This window comes from Onychomys torridus, chromosome 4, assembly GCF_903995425.1.
Source record: "Onychomys torridus chromosome 4, mOncTor1.1, whole genome shotgun sequence".
NCBI classification, from domain to species: Eukaryota; Metazoa; Chordata; class Mammalia; order Rodentia; family Cricetidae; genus Onychomys; species Onychomys torridus.
This window is the reverse complement of record NC_050446.1, coordinates 32,024,529-32,049,325: the sequence shown is the minus strand read 5'-3', so window position 1 is coordinate 32,049,325 and position 24,797 is coordinate 32,024,529. Positions and strand designations below refer to the sequence as shown.

The 24,797-nt window shown below is 34.4% G+C and overlaps 1 protein-coding gene across 4 annotated transcripts in view; it reads right to left on the bottom strand.

Annotated features, from left to right (window-relative positions):
* The window catches only part of Galnt13 (polypeptide N-acetylgalactosaminyltransferase 13), a 597,204-nt gene that overhangs the window by 343,482 nt on the left and 228,925 nt on the right, over positions 1–24,797 (bottom strand). For all 4 annotated transcript variants that reach the window (XM_036185829.1, XM_036185831.1, XM_036185830.1 and 1 more), the window contains exon 4: positions 16,201–16,369. In XM_036185829.1, the coding sequence (XP_036041722.1) occupies positions 16,201–16,369 (169 nt within the window). The remainder of the gene's footprint in view (positions 1–16,200; positions 16,370–24,797) is intronic.

Genomic DNA, 24,797 nt, shown 5'->3' with positions numbered 1-24,797 from the left:
CCCGCCCCTACTCCCACCTTTCCCCCATCCCCTCCCCTCCCCTCTATTCCCGTGTCCTCCAGGGCCAAGACTCCCCTGGGGATTCATTTAAACCTGGTGGATTCAGTACAGGCAGGTCCAGTCCCCTCCTTCCAGACTGAGCAAAGTGTCCCTGTGTAAGCCCAAGGTTCCAAACAGCCAGCTCATGCACTAAGGACAGGTCCTGGTCCCATAGCCTCGATGCCTCCCATTTGCATTTTAACTAGCTGTGTATTTCTGTAATGGTCTCAGTCTACTGTTTAAAGAATTTTCTTGGATGAAGGCTGAAAATTATACTTATTTGTGGTTATAAAGATAAGTATTTATAATGCAGTTAGACATTATACTGGTTTAAAAAATTGGCAGGAGTAGTTTCTCCTTTAAGGTCCATGTTATCACTAGCCTTAGGTAGTTGTGTAGGTTTATATCATCAGGAATAATTTTCATACTGTCCAGGGGACCGTAAGTTCAATTAGACAGTTGTTGGCTAATACCAAGATTTTAGAGCCACTATTGCACCTTTAGAAATGCTGGTGTTTATTGTGGTTTTCGGCATAACAGCTGTGGCTTTCCTTCTAGTACTATACAATCTAATACTCAGGAATGAGGCTGTTGGTTAGATCCAGCTCAAATACCCCAGGCCTGTATCTAAAATATATATTGTCTTCAGAAAAAGGAACTTTCCTTCAGTTTCTAGGAAACAACTAAGGGAATACTAGTAGCCTACTTAGTTTGGGGAGTCTCTTGAACTCCCCTTACCAACAACCCCTGAGAGTGCAAATTTTGTTAGATAGCTTATGTCTCGAGATCATTATCATCTCAAGTGGCATAAATTCAATATATATGAAAAGAGAGATACATTGATATGTATTATATGTAATTTTAGGTACATATAAAGTAATATCACTCCATATTGTTGAAAGTAATCTAAAATAAAAATTTTAAGTCTCTGAAGAAACAGTTCAAGAAAGACACTAGAAAATGTAAAGGCAGCCCATATTTATGGATTAGTAGAATTAATATTAAGAAAATGATCACTCTACTGAAAGCAATTTACAGATTCTATAAAATCCTAATAAAAGTCTCCACAACAGTCTTCACAGAAAAGGAAAAATACCCAGCATTCATGTAGAACCACAAAAGAGTCAAGATATCCAAAATAATGATGAGCAAAAAATACAATGTTGGAAAGATTTCATAATATATTAATATGTATTTCAGATATATTAAAAAGAACAATAGTAATAAGAACAGTGTGGTAGCAAGAAAAAAGGCAAAATAACACAAAACAAAAGACATGTGTAGACTTTGGAACAAAACAAAAGACCCTAACATGAATACACATAATTACAATCATCTGATATTTTACAAAGATTCCAAAAACATATACTGGAGAAAAGATAGCATCTTCAATAATGGTGCCATGAAACTTGATGTCTATATGGAGAAGAATGAAAGATATGCATCTATCACTCTGCAAAAAAAAAAAAATCCTAAATATATTAGAGACATCAATGCGAAATAGAAACACTCAAACTGCTGCCAGAAGAAAACATATACAGGACCATATAAAAATACAGGCGTAGGAAATGTCTCTCTAAATATGATTTTATTTGCCCAGGAATAAGTGCCAAAAGTTGGTAAGTGGGACCTCATAAGCCTAAGTAATTCTTGTAGAGCTAAGAAAACAATCCAATAAAGAGAACACCTACAGAGTAGCAGAGAACCTTTGACAGCTATATATGTGACAGAGGACTAATATCCAGAATATGTAAACAACTTAAGAAATAGTTCCAAAAAAGAGCCAATTAATGAAATGAGCTATGGTCTGAATAGAGCATTCTCAAAAGATGAAATTTAAAAGACTAAGACATGTCTCAAAATATGTACATCTTGTTCTATTGTGGTTTTCTGTAATGGTCTCTTTCCATTGCAAAGACGAGTTTTCTAGATAAAGAGTGAAAGCTATACTTATATACAGGTATAAGGGCAAATATTTACAATTTGTTAGGGATTATACTGGTTTAATAAAGTGGTAGCTATAGATTCTCCTGCAAGATCCATGACTTAACTAGCCCTAGGCATTTGGCTAGGTTTTCAATAACAGACATCATGTAGATCACAGTCCCAACTGATGCCTCTACAACACAACTCCTGTTTGCCACCTAAGGCTCAGGGATCATTGTAGAAGAGAAGGCAGAAAGACTGTAAGTGGCAGAGGAATAGTAAGTTTACAGTGAGATTGTATGTCCTAGGAATGTCAGATGCTAAATCCACCAAATCTCACCAACACTGATGTGTCAGCCTAAACGTGACCTAAAGAAAGAAAACAACAGACAACACCAATTGGCCAGCCCTGAAAACATACATACATACATACAAATACAAATCAATTATATGAACATGATATGTGTGTGTGTATATGAGAGAGACAGAGACAGAGAGAGAAGCCTTAGAAAAATCATTTGTATCTATTAGGAAATTTGAAATTAAAATAACTTTAATGTTTTACCTTACCCTAATCAGAAAGGTGAAGACCCAGGAAAATAATCCACAAGTGTTGACTGATGGGGTTGGGAGAAAAAGAGAAACCCTCATTCATTGTAGCCACTCTGGAAATCCAGTACCAAGAATTCTTTAAAAGCTAAAAGTAAATCCAGCTGTCTCACTCATCAGAATATACCCAAAGTTTGCATTCATCTATACATCATACCCAAAAATCTAGCTCAGCCATATTCATTTCCAGTAGCCAGAAAATAGAAAGAACTGAAATTCCTACAACTGATGAATGATAATGAAAATGTGATATATATCCAAGATTTAATACTATTCATCTATAGAGAAAAATGAAATTTGTGGGTAAATGAATGGACAGTGGAATAGGAGGCTATAGGTGAGAGGTGATATAATTTGGGGATGAGGAAGAAGGAGACATTCAAATGGGGAATGGAAAGGGGTCAATGAAGAAGAAAAGAGAGTGAGGAAGTATAAATCTGATAGGAATGTGACACAATCCTCTTTATCTCAATACTATGCCTAATAAAGAAACATATTAATCCAGGATTGGCCTTTCTTTGGTAAATTTTCTATAATGCTAGAGAAAAAAATCTTTTCTTAAATGGGATTTTCATTTTGCGAAATAGCCTTTCCTATTATTCCTGGTTCTCTATCATTACATACTTCATAATGCTCTATAATTCTCTAGTTATAATTCCCCACTCTACAGGAATCATTTTTGCACACAGTCTCAAAAGATATGCTTTTCGTATGTTTTGTATTTTTACCTTCTCCTGAGAATCCCAGTATTATACAGTTAAAAAATACTATCCCCAAATTTATCAGTTTATATCCATAAGAACTGTTTTTTTAAGGGGGCTAAGTGAAGTACATTTTCTACATAAATTGCATATAATCAAGGTAATATATTAGAAATCTGAATAAATTTTGATCCTTTGATAGTGGGGAAGTATGAGAAACTTTTAGAAGTAACTTAGGGTACAAACATTTGTACAGTGACTGCCTGAATGGAACTCTGATAGCTGAAGAATTAAAAGTAATAATTAGGTAATAGGATTACACAAATTAAAGAGATCGGACAGCAAAGGACACAACTGGTAAAATGGAAATTCAAACTACGGAACAATATATCTTTCCAGCTAGTCTTCTGTGAATTGATTCATATACAGAATATATATGTATGTATGTATGCGTATATATACAAAGAGCTAAGATGAAACCAATCAGTATTTTGTCAGAAGTTCTGAACAGGAATGTGTCAAAAAGTATAAATGGCCAATAAATATATGCAGAATATTTTATAAGGAAAATTTAAACTAAATTTTTTCTGAGATTCTGCATATTCCCAAGAGTAATTGTTTCTTGCCTACAAATATAAAGTATGCCCTGGTGCTGTAAATGATCTGGAGAAGATCAAACACTTTTGTAGGAATGCAAATCAGTAAAACAGCCACAGAAAACTACAGTGGTCCTTCATTAGAAAAATCCCTCCAAAAAATTTAAAAAGACCTCTGATTGTATCACTATTGGTGAAGGAAATGATGCCTCCATACAAAAGAGACCCTCACATACTATTTTTGTCTTATTCTGGCATATTCACAAAAGCCAAGATATAACAATTTTCTAGTTGTGTATAGACAGATTAATGGATTAAAAAATGACATATACACACAATGGAGTTTCACCTAGAAATAAAGAAGTTAACATCATGTGATTTTCAGGAAAATGTATAGAAATAGAGATTATGATGTTAAATAAAATCAGCCAAACAGAAAGAAAAATGTTTTGTGGGCTTATGTCATAAGTGGAATCTATGGGAATAAAAATTAAGAGATAGACTGATAAGGAATGGGAAGGGATTTTAGGGGAGCTGAGGCAAAGGGATAGAACAAGGAGAGAAACTGGGAGGGAATGTAATTAAGACAGAGTAAAACTATGCATGGCAGTATTACAATGTGAATCATTAATTTGTCATGATTAATACCATCAAACAGTTTTACTAAACCACAAACACATTTTAGACCAAAATAATAAAGTTTGAGAAATATAAATAAAAATGATTCACCTAATATGTGGTAACTATATACACAAATGACAATGGCCAGGGGAGCACACCTTAGTTTACTTGCAACCAATACTCTTACCTTCTAGCTTCACCAGTTCTGTTATATCCAACATTGGCCTTCTTCGTTATTTTTTCCTTATAACTCAGAAAGTTATCTGCAGTTTCTCTTTCTTGGGTTCATATATATCTGTCTTATAAAGCCTAGTTCCAAATAAAACTCCCATAAAGCTGTCCTTCACCTCATCTCCATATAATGTTACTTTTATAAATTTACATTGATAGGTTGTAGATATTAGACAATCCATTGTACAATAGAGAGTTATCTATTTCTTTGTGTTCATGTGTTTGCCACTGAATTTTAATAAGTGTTAAATGATATATAAAATATTTTAAGTATAAACATGAGACAGCAAACAAAACCTGAATGCTAAGTTTCAAACTGCAGGAAGAAAATGTCATCATTAAAAAGGTTAAAACACAGTGTTGGATGCTTGACATTTTCTGATTGCAAAATTAACCATAATGCTACAGTCATCAAAACAAGTGATGTGGGCATAAAGGTAGACTGGTTTATGGAATAGAGTAGGACATAGATCTCTTATGTGACCTCTACCCAAAGTCAAGTGATTTTCACAAGAAAGAGGCAAAGACCAAGTAATGGGAGAAGACAAGTTTTTCAAACAGTATGCATAAAACCAAATAACCGCTGTAAAAGAATGAGCTACCCACTCTCACCCCCCACCCCTGCTGCCCAGCTTATAGTGTACAGAAAGTAGATCATTACTCATATTAGATCAATGTTACAAATATGAAAGCTAGAGTGAAGACAATGTTTATATGCCAATAATATAACACTCAGAAGGCTGAGGAAGGAGAATCTGAGATCCATGAACATTCTGTCCCAGAGAGACTTTGTTTCAAAATAAGTAGATAAATAAATAAAACTAATCCAAAATACAACTAAATAATAATAATAAATATCATAAAAGTATAAAGTTATAAAAAGGAACCATTAACAAAACAAACAAACAAAAATGTGGTTACATTGGGTTCAGAAATAACTTAAATATGTTTAAAATAATGACAGATAAGATTTAAAGTGTAGTTAGGAATTTTGATTGTCTAGTAAAATGGTGGAAGTAGATTATTGACCGAGGAATAAGAACTTGCTAGCCTCAGGAAAGTGGCCAGTTTTCTGGCAACAGATATGATTTCCCTCCTAGTAAATGTTCAATTAGACAGCTGTTGGTTAGAAACAACACATGAGTACCATTTCTGCACCTTTATGCATATTTTACCAAGCTGGTAATTTTTGTGGTCTATAGGTGTTGCACCTGGGTAGAACTGTGTAACTGCTTTCCTGTCTTGGCAGTTTGCAAAGTATTTTTTGTAACCATGGAAGCCAGACCACAGGAAAGAGGCTTTCATTCCAGATGAAATTCTTAGTGTCCTGTGTCCTAAACACATGGTGTCTGCAGCAACAGGGTCCCATCCTTATCCCCTTATAGGCAACCAAGGGAAATTTAGGACTGGTTACCACCCATCATCAAAGTGACTATCAAAGAAAACAAAAGTTGGACACCATGCAGAGATGAAAGGATTATGGGGAGCCCAGCACCCAGTAGATACATGTAAAGCTCCTGCATTTAAGGATCAGAGAATAACACTAAAGAGGGGGGAAAGATTGCAAGAGCCAGAAACTTTGAAGTGTAAAGTTCTCTCCAAGAAATAGGTGCATGAACAAGACCAGAACAATGAACATGTTAACCTGGGAGTTGAAAACCTGTGTGGGGTCAGAACCAACAGTTCCAAAAGAACCGGAGGCAAGTAATGTCTGTTGAGAGAAAGAGAATTATCCTATAACAGGAATGAGTCCCCTTATTGGTTGTCCAATTTAGAATGGTCAGCCCTGAATCCACATACACACAAATAAGAAAAATAGGCCCAGCAATTTATACATATTTGCAATACATATATAGATATTTATGCATACACATCTGTATGTGTGTGTCTGTGTATCATTAATAAAACAAAGGCTATCAACTTGGAGTATAAGGATTAATAAAAGGAGTTTGAAAAGAAGGTAGCTTAAAGGGGTTGGAGGGAGGAAAGGGAGAAGAGAAAATAATATAATTATGCTTCAATTAAAACCACATTCCCTTGGGAAAAGAACACCAATTGATATATATATATATATATATATATATATATATATATATATATATATATAAATGAAACAAGAGAATATGTATTTGAAAGAGAGAAGGGAATATGAGAAGGCTTGGAGGGAAATCATATAATCTCAGAAAATAAAAAATAAAAATATGATAAAAAGAAAAATAGATATAGTAAACTATGACAACGTTAAAAATTCAATGGTGTCTAATAAAAATCATCAGAGTAAAAGGAGAATCTACACATGAGACTAGGTTTTCAATGTTATTCTGATAAAATTAATAAATAGAATGGATAGCGAGCACATATAGCTAAAGGACAAATAAAAATACTCAGTTTTAAAATGGACAAAGTTCAATATGTACTTTAGATAAAACTTACCAGTGGCTGAAAAATATGAAAATTTATGCCATATCATCTAATTAGATGAAAATTAAAACCAAAACCATAGGATGTCTACAACCAAGAAAAAGCCAGCCATGGTGATGCATATGCGTCATCCCATTACTTGGGAGGTTGAGGCAGGAGGATTTAGGATGTCATAGCCAATATTGGCCACATCATGAGTAGTTTGGTGTCAACTTAGGATACATGAGATCCTGTATCAAAAAAAAAGGGAAACTATATTAACAACATAAAATTAAAATTAAATGAAATAGTAGGAAGAGTTTAAGGAAAAAGGTGCCCATGTGGACTGAAATGTAAACAGTGCAGCACTGTAAAGTTAGGGTGCTGCTTCGGAAAACAGAGAACTGGAGAGTGTTGATCCAGCAACTAGTCCTCTCAGCTTATGACAAAACAATTTGAAAATGGCTCTCAAAGAGTGATACCCACCCCCATGTTTAGATTAGCAGTACTGGAAAGAGCCAAAGACATAAGTAATGCAAGTGTCCACTTACTGATGTATGAAAAAATGTCATATTTAAATCTTATCTGTTTTTCTATTCACCCACATATCTATCTATCTATCTATCTATCTATCTATCTATCTATCTATCATCTATCTATCTGTCTAACCATATTATTCTGACTTAAACATTTAGGAAATTCTGACATATGGTACAATATGGATGCAATTTGAAATTAATTTAATTATGAAATTAAATGTCAGACACAAAAGTCAGACACATTATGGTTTCAAATATTTGTGGCACATACAGCAATAAAGTACACATAGATAGAAAAAAGAATGGTGATGGCCAGAAAATGGGACAATGTGATTTAATCATTATTATTTTATTTTATTTAGAGATAGTTTTCTACTGCCCCACATTGGAATTCATTTGGTAGCTGAAGGCTATCTTCAATTTTTGATAAGTCTTCTTCAAGCTCCCAAGTACTGAAATGGTAGATGGGTGCCACCATGCACAGTGTTGTTATTTTTTTATTGTAGTTTCAATTCCCCAAGATTACACGAATTCTGAATATGGGTTGCTCCACAAGGTGAATATACCTGTAGGGAGGCAAAAATCTCCTCTCACCTTAGGTTGATAGCAGAGGCCTTTAAACTAAACTGACAAAAGGCATATCAGAAATATTTTCACAGAAAAAGGGCATGTCAGTGTTCTTGTTGGTGTTGCTAATAACTTAATCTTTGCAGGCATCTAGGTTTTTGTAGAACGGAATGAAATTGCAATAACATAAATAAATGCAGTGGCTTTATGGACCTTTTAGAGATGTTTCACATGACTGTAGTCATCTTGGCTATAGTTGCCACTCTGCACACCTAGTCACTTTCTCACATACCTCAAAGCCTGTAGAACAAGTGAGCTGATTCAGAGGATGAGTGAATCACTAGCCACCAAAGCCCAGAATGCTTCTTATCTGATACTGAGTGCTTTTCACCTTTTTAAGAAAATCAAAATGTAATCCATCTGAACACAGTCCATGTTTATTGGATTTAGCTTAGGTCCTTCTGCCTGATGGTATGGTACCCATCTCTCTCTGCTGTGGAACACACTCTAAATTCCCCCCAAAGTGAGCTTTGTGTAATGAGAGATCTATGTTACTGTTTCTGTTCTCATAACACTTTGTATCTTTGCAATTTGATGCTTATATACCAACTAGCACTGCGGTTTCCTTGAATATCATTCTAACAATAAGTGATAAACTGTGAAATGATAAAACAAAGAAAAAAGGGGGTTGGGTATTACAGAAGTGGGAAATTGTAATTAATTTTTTTTTAAGTGGGAGGATTTAATGTAAGACAAAAATTATTCAGTAATATTTAGTTGATACAGATTATCTTGAAACTGTCTCTATCTCTGCTAGTCAAATTGTTTTCTTCCTTGCATAAGAGGTACACTACACCATTACATGTGAAATGTATAAACCATGTTTAGGTAAATGGAAGACAACAATTAATTTTACCTGAGCCTATTTTTTATCTCAATTATGCTCAGGTAAAACTGATCTTAGTCATAAAGTTGAATGTTCAGAGATAGCACATTCTGACACCCCATTTAAACTCACTGCTACTGAACTGTGATTGAAGAACACACAAGGTGGTTTTGTGTTTCATATGTTTTATTATAGTCATTAAAAATTAACAGCAAGTCAAAAACTGGCTTATGCAATGGTGGCAGAGGAAAGCTACTTGATTATAAATGAGGTGATGTGGCATACTTTGTAACGATAGTGGTACTAAAATGTGTTCCAAAACCATGAATAAACAGGTTTATATTAGTTTTTCATTTGAAAGAACACTTATAAGATAATAGAATTCCTATCACCAAGGAAATGCACAGAGAGATGTGGGACAGGGATAAGGAAAGGGTGAGCTTATAAGATGAGTAATGAAATTAATTCCACACATGAGCACATATGCCACAGTATTATAGTAGTCATTATTATCTTTACAGGAAAAAAATTCACCAGCATATGAGAGTCACAGTAATTCTCAAATTAAAAAGAAAAGATATGGAAGAGAGATCAGAAATCCAATTAATATTCTCATTTTCTAGTTCTCCTTTATGAAACCACTGCTACATTTATCATATTTTAATTGATGAGAAAGGCAATCTATATGAATAGACAGGCACTCTTGAGACTGAACACAGAAAAATATATACTATGGCTTATTCACAAGTTAGGGAATAAAAAAAACTCTTCATCCTTTGAAAACAACTTACTCAATATTTGTATGCAACAAGTCTTCCTTGGCTAATGCCAGTCTGCCAGTCTCTTTTCTCTTTATCAGCTTGCAAGTGTGCATACATAAGAAGTTATTTGTTCTAGGATATAAATGCTTGAAATGAATTCTCTATTTCCTGATTTTATCCATGAACTATTATAGAAATACCAGCTACATTATAATCTTCAAGTAGCTCAATACCAGTCCTTCAGAGTGCTTTTATGGTCTGCATTCTAGTAAATGAAAAGAGCTTTGCCAGTTTGTTTCTACTGCTTAGAGCTTTATAATAAATTTTCACTCAATAATAACTATTAACTTCTTAGTCCAAAATAATGGCAGAATAGAAAGGGAAGTTAGAAGCTTATAACTTATCTTGAATCCAAAAGAGTAGCTAGTGAGCATGAAAAATTCCACATAATAACAATATAATACAGAGAATTGAAAATATTTTACATATGCATGTCATTAAGAAATTAAGGCAACTGTACTTATCAGTTTTTCCTATTATAAATGTACTTATAAAATACCATAATTAGTTTTTAAACAAATTGTTTTCATTGCTCATCAGGCCCAGTCTTATTATTTAGTTGTTTTAAAGGCTACCTACATTAGTTTAACAACAGGGATTTGCTGGTTGGCTGAGTGACTGATTAGTGGGAATAAGCAGTGAAAAGAATCTGTTGCTTAGAAAAATAATGAGTTGCTAAGAAGCAGAAAAGAGTCATGGAGTCAGGTCTTAAATTGCACAATTGGTGTCCATGATTAAAGACCAATTTCCTCTCTGCCCCTCCCCACCCCATTTTGCACATTGTAGAATGGAATCATGTTCTCAACACACTGATTACCATCAGATTCATACTGTATCTGCTACTTCCAGAAAAGCTAGTGACATATGGTATCATTGGATTTTAAATTGTCTTAGTGAGAAAAAAAAATGATTTTTTTTCTGGTTCTTTTGCAAAAAATAACTTCAAACCTTGTTTCAAGAATAATGAAACACGTGTATTTATTTTTGTTTTGTTTAATGTATGTAAAGAATTTAATCACTATATGGATTATTAGTTTTTGTTTGCTTGTTTTTGTTTTAAGACAGAGTTTCTTTGTGTAGCCTTGCCCGTCCTGGAACTTGCTCTGTAGACCAGGCTGGCCTTGAATTTACAGAGACTCACCTGCCTCTGCCTCCCCAGTGCTGTGATTAAAGGTGTGCTCCACCACCACTCAGCTATTCTATAGATTATTAAGATAAAAAGAGATGACATGCATGTGTTTAAAGGTATATGCAACTTGTTCAAACCACATTTATTAAAGAGGCTCCCCTCTCTAATCCCTACATTTTTCCCCCGCTCATTTGTTGTAATTCCAAGGATCAGGTGATCCAAACAACATACTTAGTACCACTCAAGAGGTTTCTTTATTCATCCCACTTCTCCAAATATTAAAAGAAAGAATAGATTTAAAGTGAACCAAATGATCTGTATTTATTCTTTTGATACAGAAGCATTTAATTACTAAACATATGAAATATGAATAGTATTTATCATGTCAGTTTAACCATTTTCAACAATCTAAGTCAAAATTTTAGGATTTCTCTCTCAAATGTGTTTGTGTGCTGGGGATGTCTTTCTGTATGCTGTGAATGTGTTGCTATGATTGACTGATAAATAAAACAATAATTGGCCAGTAGCTAGGCAGGAAGTATAGTATAGACAGTATAAGCAGAGAGGAAAAGCTGCCAGCTACTGCTGCCATGAGAAGTAAGATGTAAAGCACTGGTAAGCCATAAGCCACATGGCAACTTATAGATGAATAGAAATGGGTTAATTTAAGATATAAGAACTAGATAGCAAGAAGTATGCCATGGCCATACAGTTTTTAAGTAATATAAGTCTCTGTGTGTTTACTGGGTCTGAGTGGCTGAGGGCCCTGGCAGGACTGGAGAAATCTCCAGCTACATTTGTGTGTGAGGGAGGATGTGTGTGTGGGAGGGTGTGTGTGTGTATGTGCATTCAGTGTAGTTAAAGGGAAAAGAACAGACTGGGTGTAACTGTTGAGAATTTTATTTATGTTTATGTAAATTATAAGATGAATCTCATAGATGTCCTGAAAACCGTATTTTATTGCACTGAAAATACATAATTACTGTGATTTTAGTGATAACAGTTATTTTTTATATCAAAATAATTTAGTATAATATAAAAATGTGGGTTATTTATTGACAAATTAAATATATTAGTTACTACAATATGAATATGTAAATCTCCTTGAATAAGAATTTAGTTCCAATGTGTCATGTTTCATAAAGTTTGCTTCCACATGAATAATTTTACTCATCCTTTCTTCACCGAAAGCTGAATATTTTTGAAATTACATCTATGAACACATCTTCTAAAGTGTATGTGTGTGGTGCTTGTTAAGTCTGCTCTTGCATGTGCATGTGATAAGTGGATCCCATCTGTCTGCAGACAGATGTCTGTCTCAGGTGTTATTTCTTCCCAGGCTGCCACCTTGCTTTTTTTTTAAAAAAAATAATTTTATTTGTTTATTTTGTATTCCAGCTGCAGTTCCTTCTCCCTTCTCTCCTCCCAGCCCCTCATCTCAGCCCACTATGTTCTCATCCCCAATCCACTTGTTTCTGTTCAGGAAAAGACAGATCTCCAATGAGTATCAACAGAAAGGGTCTCCCACAAGGACTTTGTATCTCTGTAATTAGGAGAGGCTGGTGAACCTACTGAGTCCCATGAATCTACTTTCTTCTTCCCTGGGAAATTTGTCTATCTTGCCTACCCAGTATTAGGATTGAAGACACATGCTGCCATTCCTGTTCCTTTTAGATGGATCCTGGGGATGGAACTCTAGCTGCTGTGCTGTTAAAGCAAGCACTTTATTGACTGAGATAGCTCCACAATCTTCATCTGTTTATATATTTTAGACTGACATTCAAGGTAAACATTGTTAGGTTTTTTTTTTTTAGATAATGTTGACATTTAGGGTTTTTTTTTTTTAATAGAATAGATATGTGAATGAATTTATTGGGCTCTTCATTTCTAAGTGAAGATCTTCAGCAATTTATTTAATATATAAATTTTATGCATTTACATGATTAATCAATTTACATCCATGTGGGTAATTATTAATTATTATTAGTGTGGGTAATCTAATATCTATATTCATTCCTATGTCCTCCAGTCTTTACTCTTGAAGAGCTAAAGAATGAATCTATAGCTTCAAGCATGCCAAAAAGCATTCTACTCCTGAAATATATCCTAGCACCCATATCATCATTATGATTCAATTAAATAAATATTGGATTTTGTGCATCCCATGCCATCTTCCTGGTTGGCTGTTCAGTCTCTGTGAGCTCCTATGAGCCCAAGTTAATTGTTTCTGAGGATTTTCTTGTGATGTCCTTCACCCCTCTGGCTCCTACAATCCTTCTTCCCTCTATTCAGCAGGATTCCCTGAGCTTGGCCTAATGTTTGGCTGTGGGTCTGTGCATCTGGTATCATTAGTTGCTGCATGAAACATCTCTGCTGACAATCAGGCTAGGCATCATTCTAGGAATATAGCAGAATATCATTATACATCATTACATTAACAATTGCTTACCACTCTGGTCATGTTGGGTTCTATACTAGGTCTCTGAGCCATCCAGCCTCTGGGTCCCAGCACTCCAGGCTGTGTCACAGGTGGGCTCACTCTCATGGCATGGGTCTCAGGCTGGACCAATCATTGGTTGGTGACTCTCACAATCTCTGTGGTACCCTTGCCCCAGTACATCCCATAGGCAGGACAGACCGTAGGTCAAAGTTTATGTGGCTGTGCTGATGTCTTAATCATTCCACTGGAAGTCTTGCCTGGTCATAGGAGATCAATAGTTCAGGCTTATAGGACTCTGAGCAGTGGGGGCAGGAGCTGTCTTTGACTCCTTTGCTGGCTTTTGGAACCTTATTCCTTATTTTGGTTGCCTAGGTCAACCTTAATAAAAGTGGTGGTGCTTAGTCTTACTGCAACTTGATATGCCATGTTTTGTTGATATCCATAGGAAGCCTGCCCTTTTCTGAAGAGAAAGGAAGGAAGAGTGGATGGGGGTGCAGAGTGGGTGAGGGTAGGGGGAAGGATTGGGAGAAGAGGAGGGAGTTGAAACTGTGGCTGGGATGTAAAATAAATAAATATTTTAAAATGATAAAATAAAAAATATTGTTCTTTGACTAATGAAATCTAAAAAAAAAATTCTAGATCAAACAAATATAGGGTTATTTCTCAACTTTTAGATAGAAGTTTGGTACTAGACTTCTGATAAGAATTCAAATTTAATTGTTCCCCGATAGTGGTACATTAAGTCATTCAAGAATCCATTCAGCCATCCCCACAAAATTTCACAGACCATGATTTGTCTAGGGTCTTCCGAGGCTAGCTCATCTCTGTTACTGATGACACACAGGGTGAGATAAGCAAACATAAAAATTGAACTTTATGTGTTTCACTACTATTTCCTGGAATTTTTTTTAACTCTTAGAATTTCATGTAATAATAACCATGTAAATATGATGCTTTATGTGCTTTTCTGATAGATAATGTAAATGTTCTATTTATACATGCTGAATTGTTCCACAGTTTAGATTTTAAGTATTTATTGCTTTAAAATATCTTAAATGTAGACTTTGCTGCTGTTGTGTGTGTTGCGGTTTTTCCTTTTCACCAACAAATATGTCTCTCTTAACTCATTACTTATAGATCTGTCATAAAATTTATGACACCTAGAAGTAACTATTTTAAAAGTTGGAAACAATTTCATAGTTTTCTTAAATCCAGAAGCATGACATTTACCCATCATGGATTATAAAACAAATAAATGCACCCAATACTGTGACCCAATAACAAATGGCATCTAAAATGAACAAAACCATTTTGAAAATAATTCACTTATGTCTTTAAAATGAGAAATCTAAACACACATAAGCAAATGCAAGCACATAGAAATAAATATAATTATTTAGAAATTTATAATGCATACATTTAATAACCAATATCTATTTGCTGAGCTACAAAAGTGTACATGCCACTTGATTCTTTTTGCTTTTCTCCCTGCTCCATAGTGGTTTGGAAACACTGTATCCTCATGGTGTCCTTCTCTGCCTGGAAATTTCTAGCTAGATTCAGGCTGTTTTCAAACCTGAGATCCTCTTGGTTTGTCTTCCCAAATGATGGACTTCTAGGATATGGTACCATGCTGAAGTTGTTCCTTTCTTAAATGAGACATTTTAGAACAATATAGTGATATGAGGAGTCATTCGCTTATTCACCAAATGAATCTTGTGCTAACCACCAACCTCAGAATTTTAATAAGGTTTAGGTTTCATTCAAACCAAATTCAGAAATGAAAAAAAAACACAAATAGTAAAAATACTGTTATAATCACAATATATTGATCAAATAGTCTACAATTGGTGACAAATATTACTTGCATTAAAATGTTTTTACATAAAGAATACCATTGTGTAGCTGAAAATACTGTCTATTGAAATGGAAATGTTATATTCACAACTTTCTAAAATCTCAGAACATATCATTTTTGATTTCTGAGAGTGTTTTACAAAGACTATGGGGTGATAAAACTACCACTAAACATTCCAATTTTTATAACCTATATTGAAAATATGTTTAGCTATCTAGAGCATTTTATAGTCAATCATATTAATGTTGCATCTTTCAACATAATTTTTCAAGGAGTGAGTGGATATATCTTCCATTGATGATAACTGGAAAAGCAATTAAAATAGCAGTATAAATTGCTAACACCCATAATAAATATTTTGGTCTGGGGAATTAAATGAAGGGCCTAGATAATCATAGGCAAGTGCTTCCCCACCAGATAAAACCATGCACAATAGTAAATCATTTTAAAGGATCAACGAAGTATGCAATAAATTGGTTAATTTTGTGCTGGCATATATTTTTTCCAAATGGAGTTTATGGTGCATTCTCAGAAAGTTTATGTTCAAATAATTTATGAAATATCCTGTTTGGTATTGGGAATAATAGAGTAAAATAAAGATGACTTTATAGATAAATACTTATTAGTCTATGGAATCTTCAATGCCTTTCTACCTTTCGATGTAGTGTATTTGGCTTTATCTGTAAAGAAAATATTTCATATTTCTCCACTAAAGGCAGTTATTTATTTCATAAGCAGAAATAACTAAGTTGGTATAAAATTCATATAGTCAGAGCAGAAATTGTGAAATATGGAGTTTAATAACACATAAGATTTTTCTAGCACATGCAAACTTACCCTTCTAATCTCACATCTGGCAGACTTCGGTTAAGGGCAATCAAGTCACTGGCCATGAGGTTAAATTGATTGATTTTAAACAACTCTTTCATTTTCTCTTGGTCATCTTTTGGAATAAGCACAGCCTTTCCCATTTCTCCTGGACCTTCTTGGTTTCTTGAAATAACAGCTGTAAGACAGACATAGGTACAAACCCATAGATAATGAATAGAGTAAGCTCATATCTTAAATAAAATTCTGTTGTGTATTATTAGCATTTAATGATATAATATTCTAAATTACCATTTACAAAATATGTTAGAGAAAGAAACTATGCAGTGTTCCAAGTATATACAGTATATAATCCAATCAGGTATTTATATTTAATAATGAAACAACATAAAGAAATGGCACTTAAAATATTTTTGTCAAATTTGTAATATGTTTGCCTGAGAGAGATGAAGTTGAGGAATAAGTAAACAAAAATGCCTTTTGAAAATATGCCAAGGTTAAATTATCTACAAATCTTATTAAAACTTGGTGTTTCAATGCATATTTTATAATTACATATTTGCAAAAGCAAGAAAGAATGTTAATCCTTTGTCAAAGCATTTTGAAGTGATTTAAAAGAACTTTCACAGTGATGCAATATAATTTCAAATGCTACAGCAACTAGGTGCTTCATACTTGAAAACTCGTGAAATATCAGGGCTTGACAATTCATTAGCAGATCTTGGAATGTGTTATGAACACAAATGTTTTAGTCATTTCTTCCAATTAATCAATATAGTAAACTGCCTTTCTGCTCTAAAATATATGTTTCAATGGGTATCTACCTACACATATCTAGACTGATAAATGATGGATGAGAGGTAGGTAGGCAGGTAGATAGATAATAAATAGATAGATAGATAGATAGATAGATAGATAGATAGATAGACAGATAGATAGATAATGTTTAAACCACAATAAATCATTATTTCAGCTGCTGTCAATGCGCATTTAACACACTACTCACCATTGATATCATTATAGTAAATTAAAATAAGGTGGACTTTGTCCAGGGAAGCAAGGAGCCTAACTGCAGATCTTCAGCTCCCTCTCCTCTCCTCCAATTCCAATCTGTCAGTCTCATTTTCCTCTTTGTGGCAGAGTCTCCAGTCTTGTACCCCAATCCCACATTTACAGTGAATCACTCAGATAGTCCCCTCAAAATTATAACAGGGACACATTGCTCAGCCTGGGAGGAGGGGACTGGACCTGCCTGTACTGAATCCACCAGGATGAACTGAATCCCCAGGGGAGTCTTGGCCCTGGAGGAGATGGGAATGGAGGGGAGGGGCTGTGGAGAAGTTGTGGGCGGGGGCAGGAGGGGGGAGGACAGGGGAACTCATGGCTGATGTGTAAAATTAAAATACAAATATAATAAATAAAAAAGGAGAAAAAAGAAAAAAAAGCTGCAAAGGGAAAATCAAAGTAACATAAAAGCAGATCTATTAGAATTACACCTGACTTCTCAGTGGAAACTCTCAAAAGCAGAAGGGACTGAGAAGATATCGTGCAGATTCTAAGATATCACAAGATGCAAGCCCAGACTACTATACCCAGCAAAACTTTCAATCACCATAGATGGAAAAAAAAAGACATTCTGTGATAAAACCCAAATTAAGCAATATCTACTAATCCAGCCATACAGAAAGTGCTAGAGGGAAAACATGATCCTACAGATGTTAATCACATCTAAGAAAAAATAAAGAATAAATAGTCCCAATCAAGAAAGTCAAAAGAGGCAAAATACACACACACACACACACACACACACACACACACACACACACACATACCACCACCACCACCACCACCACAACCAGCAACAACAAGAATCAACAATCAATGCTCACTGATATCTCTCAGAACAATGGTCTCAATTCCTCAATTAAATGACACAGACTAACAGAATGGATAGGAAAACAGGATCCATCTTTCTGCTGCATCAAAGAAACACACCTCAACATCAAAGATAAACATTACCTAAGAATAAAAGAATGGAAAAGGATATTCCAAACAAATTGAGCAAGAAGATAGCTCGTGCACTCATTTTAATATCTGACAAAATAGGCTGCAAACCAAAACTAATCAGAAGAAATAGGAGAGGATACTACATACTCATCAAAAGAAATATTCTCCAAGAGGACATTACAATTCTTAACATCTACACACCAGACACGGGCACCAAAGTTAATAAAAGAAACACTATTTTAGCTTAAATCAAATATTGACTGTCACACACTGACCATGGGAGATTTCAATATCTCACTCCAATACCAAAAGACAGGTCATTGATAGAAAACGAAATAGAGAAATGCTGGTGCTAATTGACATTATAATCCAAATGAGCTGAACAGATATTTAGAACAGAGCATGTCAACCAAATACAACAAAATATGCCTTCTTCTTGTTACGTCATTAAACTTTCTCTGAAATTGACAAGATATTTGGACATAAAGCAAGTCACCATAGAATTAAGAAAATTGAAACAATACCATTCATCTGACCATCACAAATTAAAGCTAGAGTTCAACAACAGAAAACTTACAATGAAGGAAAAATGGATCAAGACAGAAATTGAGATGAAAGACTTTCTAAAATAGAATGAAAATATATACACAATGTACCCAAAGATATGCAACACAATGAAGACAGTTCTACGAGGATAGTTCACAGCACTAACAGCCTACGTGTGTGTGTGTGTGTGTGTGTGTGTGTGTGTGTGTGTGTGTGAGAGAGAGAGAGAGAGAGAGAGAGAGAGAGAGAGAGAGATCATCCTAGCATCTTAGCAGCACAAATGAAAGCTCTAGTACAAAAGAAGAAATCATACACAAAAGAAGCAGACAGTAAGAACTAATTTATCTCAGGGCTGAAATAAATGTATTACAAACAAAGATACAAAGAATCAATGCAACAGAGAGTAGATTCTTTTGGAAAATTAATACAATTGACCAATCTTTATCGAAATAAACTAAAATGTGGAAAAGAATATCAAAATTAACTAAGTTATAGAAGAAATGGGAACATAACAACAGACATTGCATAAATCCATAGAATCATAAGGATATCCTTTAAGTTCCTGGACTCGAACACATTGGAAAATCTAAAAGAAATGAGTAATTTTCTTGACACATAACTACTTACCAAAGTTAAGTCAAGATCAATAAACAATTTAAGCTGTCCTATAACCCTTAGTGAAATAGAAGCTGTCTTTAAAAGTCTCCTAACCAAAAAAAAAAAAAAAGACCCAAGGACCAATGGCTTTAGCACAAAACTCTACCTGAATTTCAGTGTTAATGTGAACACAGTTCAAATTGTTTCACAAAATGGAAACAGAAGGACCATTGCCTGATTCATTTTACAAGGCCACAGCTATCCTGATACCCAAAATACATAAAGACTCTACAAAGAAAGATAATTACAGACAAATTTCCCTTACGAATATAGATGCATATCAGACAGGTCTTGTTCTATGATCAAGTAGGTTTCATTAGAGAAATGCAGGAATGGTTCAATGTACATTAATTGATAAATGTAATCAACCATAAAAATGAAATGAAAGACAAAAACACATTATTATTTCATCAGATGAAGAAAATCGTTTGGCAAAATCCAGTATCCCTTCATGATAAAATTCCTGGAGAGATTAGGAATACAAGGGAAATACCTCAACAAAATAAAGGCAGATTATAGCAATCCTATAGCCAAATCAATTTAAATTGTCTTAAAGAAATTCCACTGAAATCACGAACAAGACAAGGCTCTCCACTCTCTCCATAGCTATTAAATAAAGTATTTGAAGCCTTAGCTAGAGAATAAGAGAAGTGAATGAGATCAAGAGTAGACAAGTTGGAAAAGAAGTCAAAACATCTTTATTTGCAGATGTCATGACAGTATATGTAAGTGACTCTAAAAATTCAACCAGGGAACTCCTACAGCTGAAAGATAATTTCAGCAGAGACACTGGATACAAAATTAACTCCCAAAAACCAGTGGTCTTTCTATATAAATGACAAACAGACCGAGAAGAAAAACATGGCCCAACAGTTTTCAAAATAGCCTCAAATAATACAAAGTATCTTAGTGTAACTCTAACCAAGAAAGTAAAAGGCTTATGACAAAAGCTTTAAGACATTGAAGAAAGAAAGTGAGGAAGATATCAGAAGATTGAATTATCTCCCATGTTCATGGATCAGCAGGATCAATAGAGTAAAATGGCCATGCTATCTAAAGCAATATACTTATTCAAGGCAATCTCCATCAAAATTCCAACACAGTTTTTCACAGATCTTATAAGAACAATTTTCAGCTTCATACAGAAACACCTAAAATATAATGTTACTTGTAAGTTTGTTTCAGAGCACACTGTGTGGCACAAAATAACCAATTAGTTTGTTCTTCCCAGGAGAAGACCACCTCTCTCAAAATATTGACAAAATAAAGACTAACAATAAGTGTGAAATGCATTGTAAGCTATATTATTTCTTATGAAAACAAAACAAAGGTCATAGTACAAACCTTGTTAGAACATAACTGGTGATGAAATTTTTACTTAAACACTAACCATGCCTTTATTGATGTTAAATAAAAATTATCACCTAGTTAGGTATTCTATTTGAAAGGTTATGCTGTTACTCAATGTCATGAGAATGGCTTTAGATTAAGATCTCCATGGAATTTTGAATATAAGTACCAGGAAAAAGACTTGTCTAGAAATTCTCTCACATGTAGGAAAGTCAATAAGAACCAAGAATTTTTTTAAATAAATAATACATGTACCTTATAACAAAGCACATAAACAGATATTGTTTATTATGATTGGGAACTTAAGTATTCCCACAGATACATGTGATTAAGTCTTGCTCTTTGGGACTGGGTTGCTCACAGGTCATGGAATCTTTAAGAAGGGAGTCACTGAAGATTGTGTGTTCAGAAGGGATCCTGGGCACCAGTCTCTTCTTTTCACTTCTTATCCATTGAATAAATAGTTGCTCTGACAGCTTCCCAAAGTGTTGTGCACCTAGCTCAAATAAACAAGCAGAACTAATCATAATTAGTTATTTAATTAGCAAACTGTGAAGCCAAACTTTCCTCTTTATGAACTGATTGCCTCATGTTGTGTTACAATTATGAAAAGCTGACTTTCCTAACATGCAAGAGATGTTGGCAAAGATTATTACTGATTTTAAAAAGTAAAATTAGAAGAGACAACCAAGGGCTTGAGGGGGCAATATGGCTCAACTTGTGAGTGTTCCTGTCAACAAGCCTAATGTCCTAAGGCTGCTTCCCTGAGACCTACACCAGAGAAAAAGTGTGCCAGCTCCTACAAGTTTTCCTTCAGTCAACATACACACAACACATCACATTACCTAAACACACACACACACACACACACACACACACACACACACACACAAACACACAAGATTAATTTAAAGGAAATGATTACAGGATTTTCACCATAAAATACATTTTGTTCAATTTAAGAAGTTATATTCTGGTAGTAATGATTTGCTCTGTGATTCCATGAAGTTGATGCACCTAAAGTCAGGTTGACTGGTTAGAACTGGCTGTTAGGGAATGTGTGCAGTTGCTGAAATACTTTTACTATAGGACCATGTATCGTTCAAGAAATAACAAGGTTTTTATTTCAAAGGAAATGTTAAATGAATTTCTAAGTTTCCTTTGGATTCTGAAGTAATGGCATAATGAGGGTAAATACTATTTATGGATTTCTGACATAGATTTTAATTATACTAAAATAAAGAGCTTTTTATCAGATGAAAAAATATTTCTCTTTGAAACAATATATTGTAGCCAAAATTTTCAATTAAAATATTAATAAACTATTAAGCTGATAAGGCAAGTCTGGATTAACGTTTTATTGTGATGTTTTTTGTGGGGGGGTACTCTTTTATCCTCATGGGTCATATATACAGCCAAATAATTTAGCATACATCTGTAGTGGTTGGCCATTCCAGCTTTGAACTGGAATTTTCAATTTGAGGCTTCAGTAACTGTCACACTTACAAGACCCCAGATCAGATGCACCAGCTCTCTTGGTTCCTGAACACTGTGGGTAGACTGAGCAGAGTTCTCCAGAGAACACTGCCAGACTGTGTCACACCTTTCCTAGACCCTGTTACCTATCCCTTCACTTGTAAGTTACTCCACAAAATAAACCTCCCTTTTAACTACATGGAGTGGTCTTAATAATTTCACCAATATACATATGATATACTAACAAGAGAAAAGGATGCACGGTTCTTTATATGAATGCTATGAAGCAAAATGAAGACACAGAGACAGGCTTATACACCTTCCTATGAGTGCTGTGGGTACACAGCATGCCAAAACAGCTTAGATAAGGGAGTAAATTGCATGGCGGTGACTAGGGAACACATGGAGAATTTCAGCAAAGGTAAGTTTGTCTGCATAGATTTGCTAGGGTGGTTTCTAGTTTGTGATGGATATGCTCTTTTCTTCTTAGTATAGTGGGGAGACCACATTTCTGACAGGCCATTTATGACCTCTTTTATTATGTAAAATTTAAGATTAGTGTTCAGACAGTGCCCCCTTCAGATGCTGTTTCTGAAGTGCCTACAGGTCAAAATAATCAATATCTTGAGGAGACATATGCTGAACCCTAGCACTTCCTATAACTGTGACAAAAGTCTAATACATTACAAAAAAGAGTTATAGTCAACACAAATTTTTATGCTTAAATAATGGATGAGTTTAAAATTTGTCTCTGTAAGGAAAACAAGGGACTGTGATCATCAGGTTAAAGCATATAGTTATTTTTTTTTAATGTTCAAGGAAATGATTTCTCTTTAGCATTGAATTTATATTATATTTATATTGTCATCTGTGGTAGTAGGTGGTGTTCAGCTGGAACTTCCAACTTGCCACTGCAAAATCCCCATCTCTCTCTCTTCAAACCTGCCCACTCAGAGAATCTCCAACAAAGAAAAAATTACCAAAAAGTAGAGTTCCATATTCTTGGAGGCTGCCCAAGTCTCCACCCAAAGCGTACCATACTTGGACACAAAATCAGTTTGTGGCAGACAGTCATCACCCCTTGACTACAGGGTACATAAGCACGCCCCACTTTAGTTTGGCCATGGGATTTTCTCCTGCCCCTTCTCCCTCCTCAGTCCCAGAGGACTGGAAGAGTCACCCGGGAGTGGCTTTGCTCAAAATAAACCTGGTCTTTTACCCTTTAATTCACCTTGATCTGCCTTACTGCATTGGCAAAGAAACCTATTATCTGGGTACAGAAAACCTATTAAGTGGATCATGTTATAGTGTTTGAACTAACAAAATTAAAATCATCATAAACTCTACCCATAGTCCTGCAACACTAAGCACATGTGATCATTCTTCTTAGTCATCTCAATGTCTTAGTGGAGAAACTAACAGCATATTGTTACAAAGGGTGTGTCTCCTCTATGAAGGTAAATATATTTTTCTTAATCAAACATAATGAATGTATTTGACATTTCAAGAATGTTTAGTAGTATGAGTCTCAGCAGACCTACTGGTGTTTCTCAATTTTCTAGAAAAAAAATATGTAAGCATTATAGTATGGATTCAGCCTTATTTCTTTTTCTGGATTGTACCTGGAACAATGCATCTTGTTATGGAAAAAAATGAAAATAAACATGAAACTTGCTACTTTAAATAGCATAAATAGGATGTGGAAAAGAATAAGCTATTTGGCTATTTGGTTTGTCTCTGACATGCTATACTTTGAAATAGTAACTTATTTTTCTTACCTATTGATCCTTTTCCTCTACATAGCATATGACTACCCACATACCACAAAACACATTTCTACACAGCCAAATGAAAAAGTCAAAATGAATTGTCATAAAATATTTATCCTTCATACCTCCACTAACAGGCATTTCAATTGGCAGGCCAGTGCATCAGCTTTGGAGAGAAGGCAGCTAAATCACTAGTTTCTCTTACCATTAATGTAGATGTGGACAGAAATGCCCTGACTGCAAGACTGGTTAGATGGTAAAAAATAATTAACATTTGTATTATATGTTATTTTCTGCACATTACATGGAAAATCATTAAAAGCAATTAACACTTGAACATTAAATAATAGTATAAATGTGGATTTATTACAAATATAGAATAATTTTATGAGCAATGCCATTTTCTGTAACCTAGAATCTACTTTTAAGATATGAAGAATATTGATTTTAATCTTCAAATTCTCATGAATGAGCAACAAAATATAAACAGAGTAATTCAACAGTATATTAAAATAATCACTGAACATCAATGGCATTATTTGCTCTTGTACCTTGTATTATGGACATCTTTTGATTTTGTTCAGAATTACATATGAATGATGACTGTTTTGAAAAGAGAGAGATGGACCATATTCCTAGGACAAAGTATATAGTAAAATATATTAAAATTGTTTTAAGGTAGTAGTTTTATTCTATGAAAGAACTCATCAATTAAGTGACAGATATTGATAAAAGAAAAATATTAAAAATCAAAACACTATCCCATATGTTATACTTTCCAAAACATGATATTTCAAATCA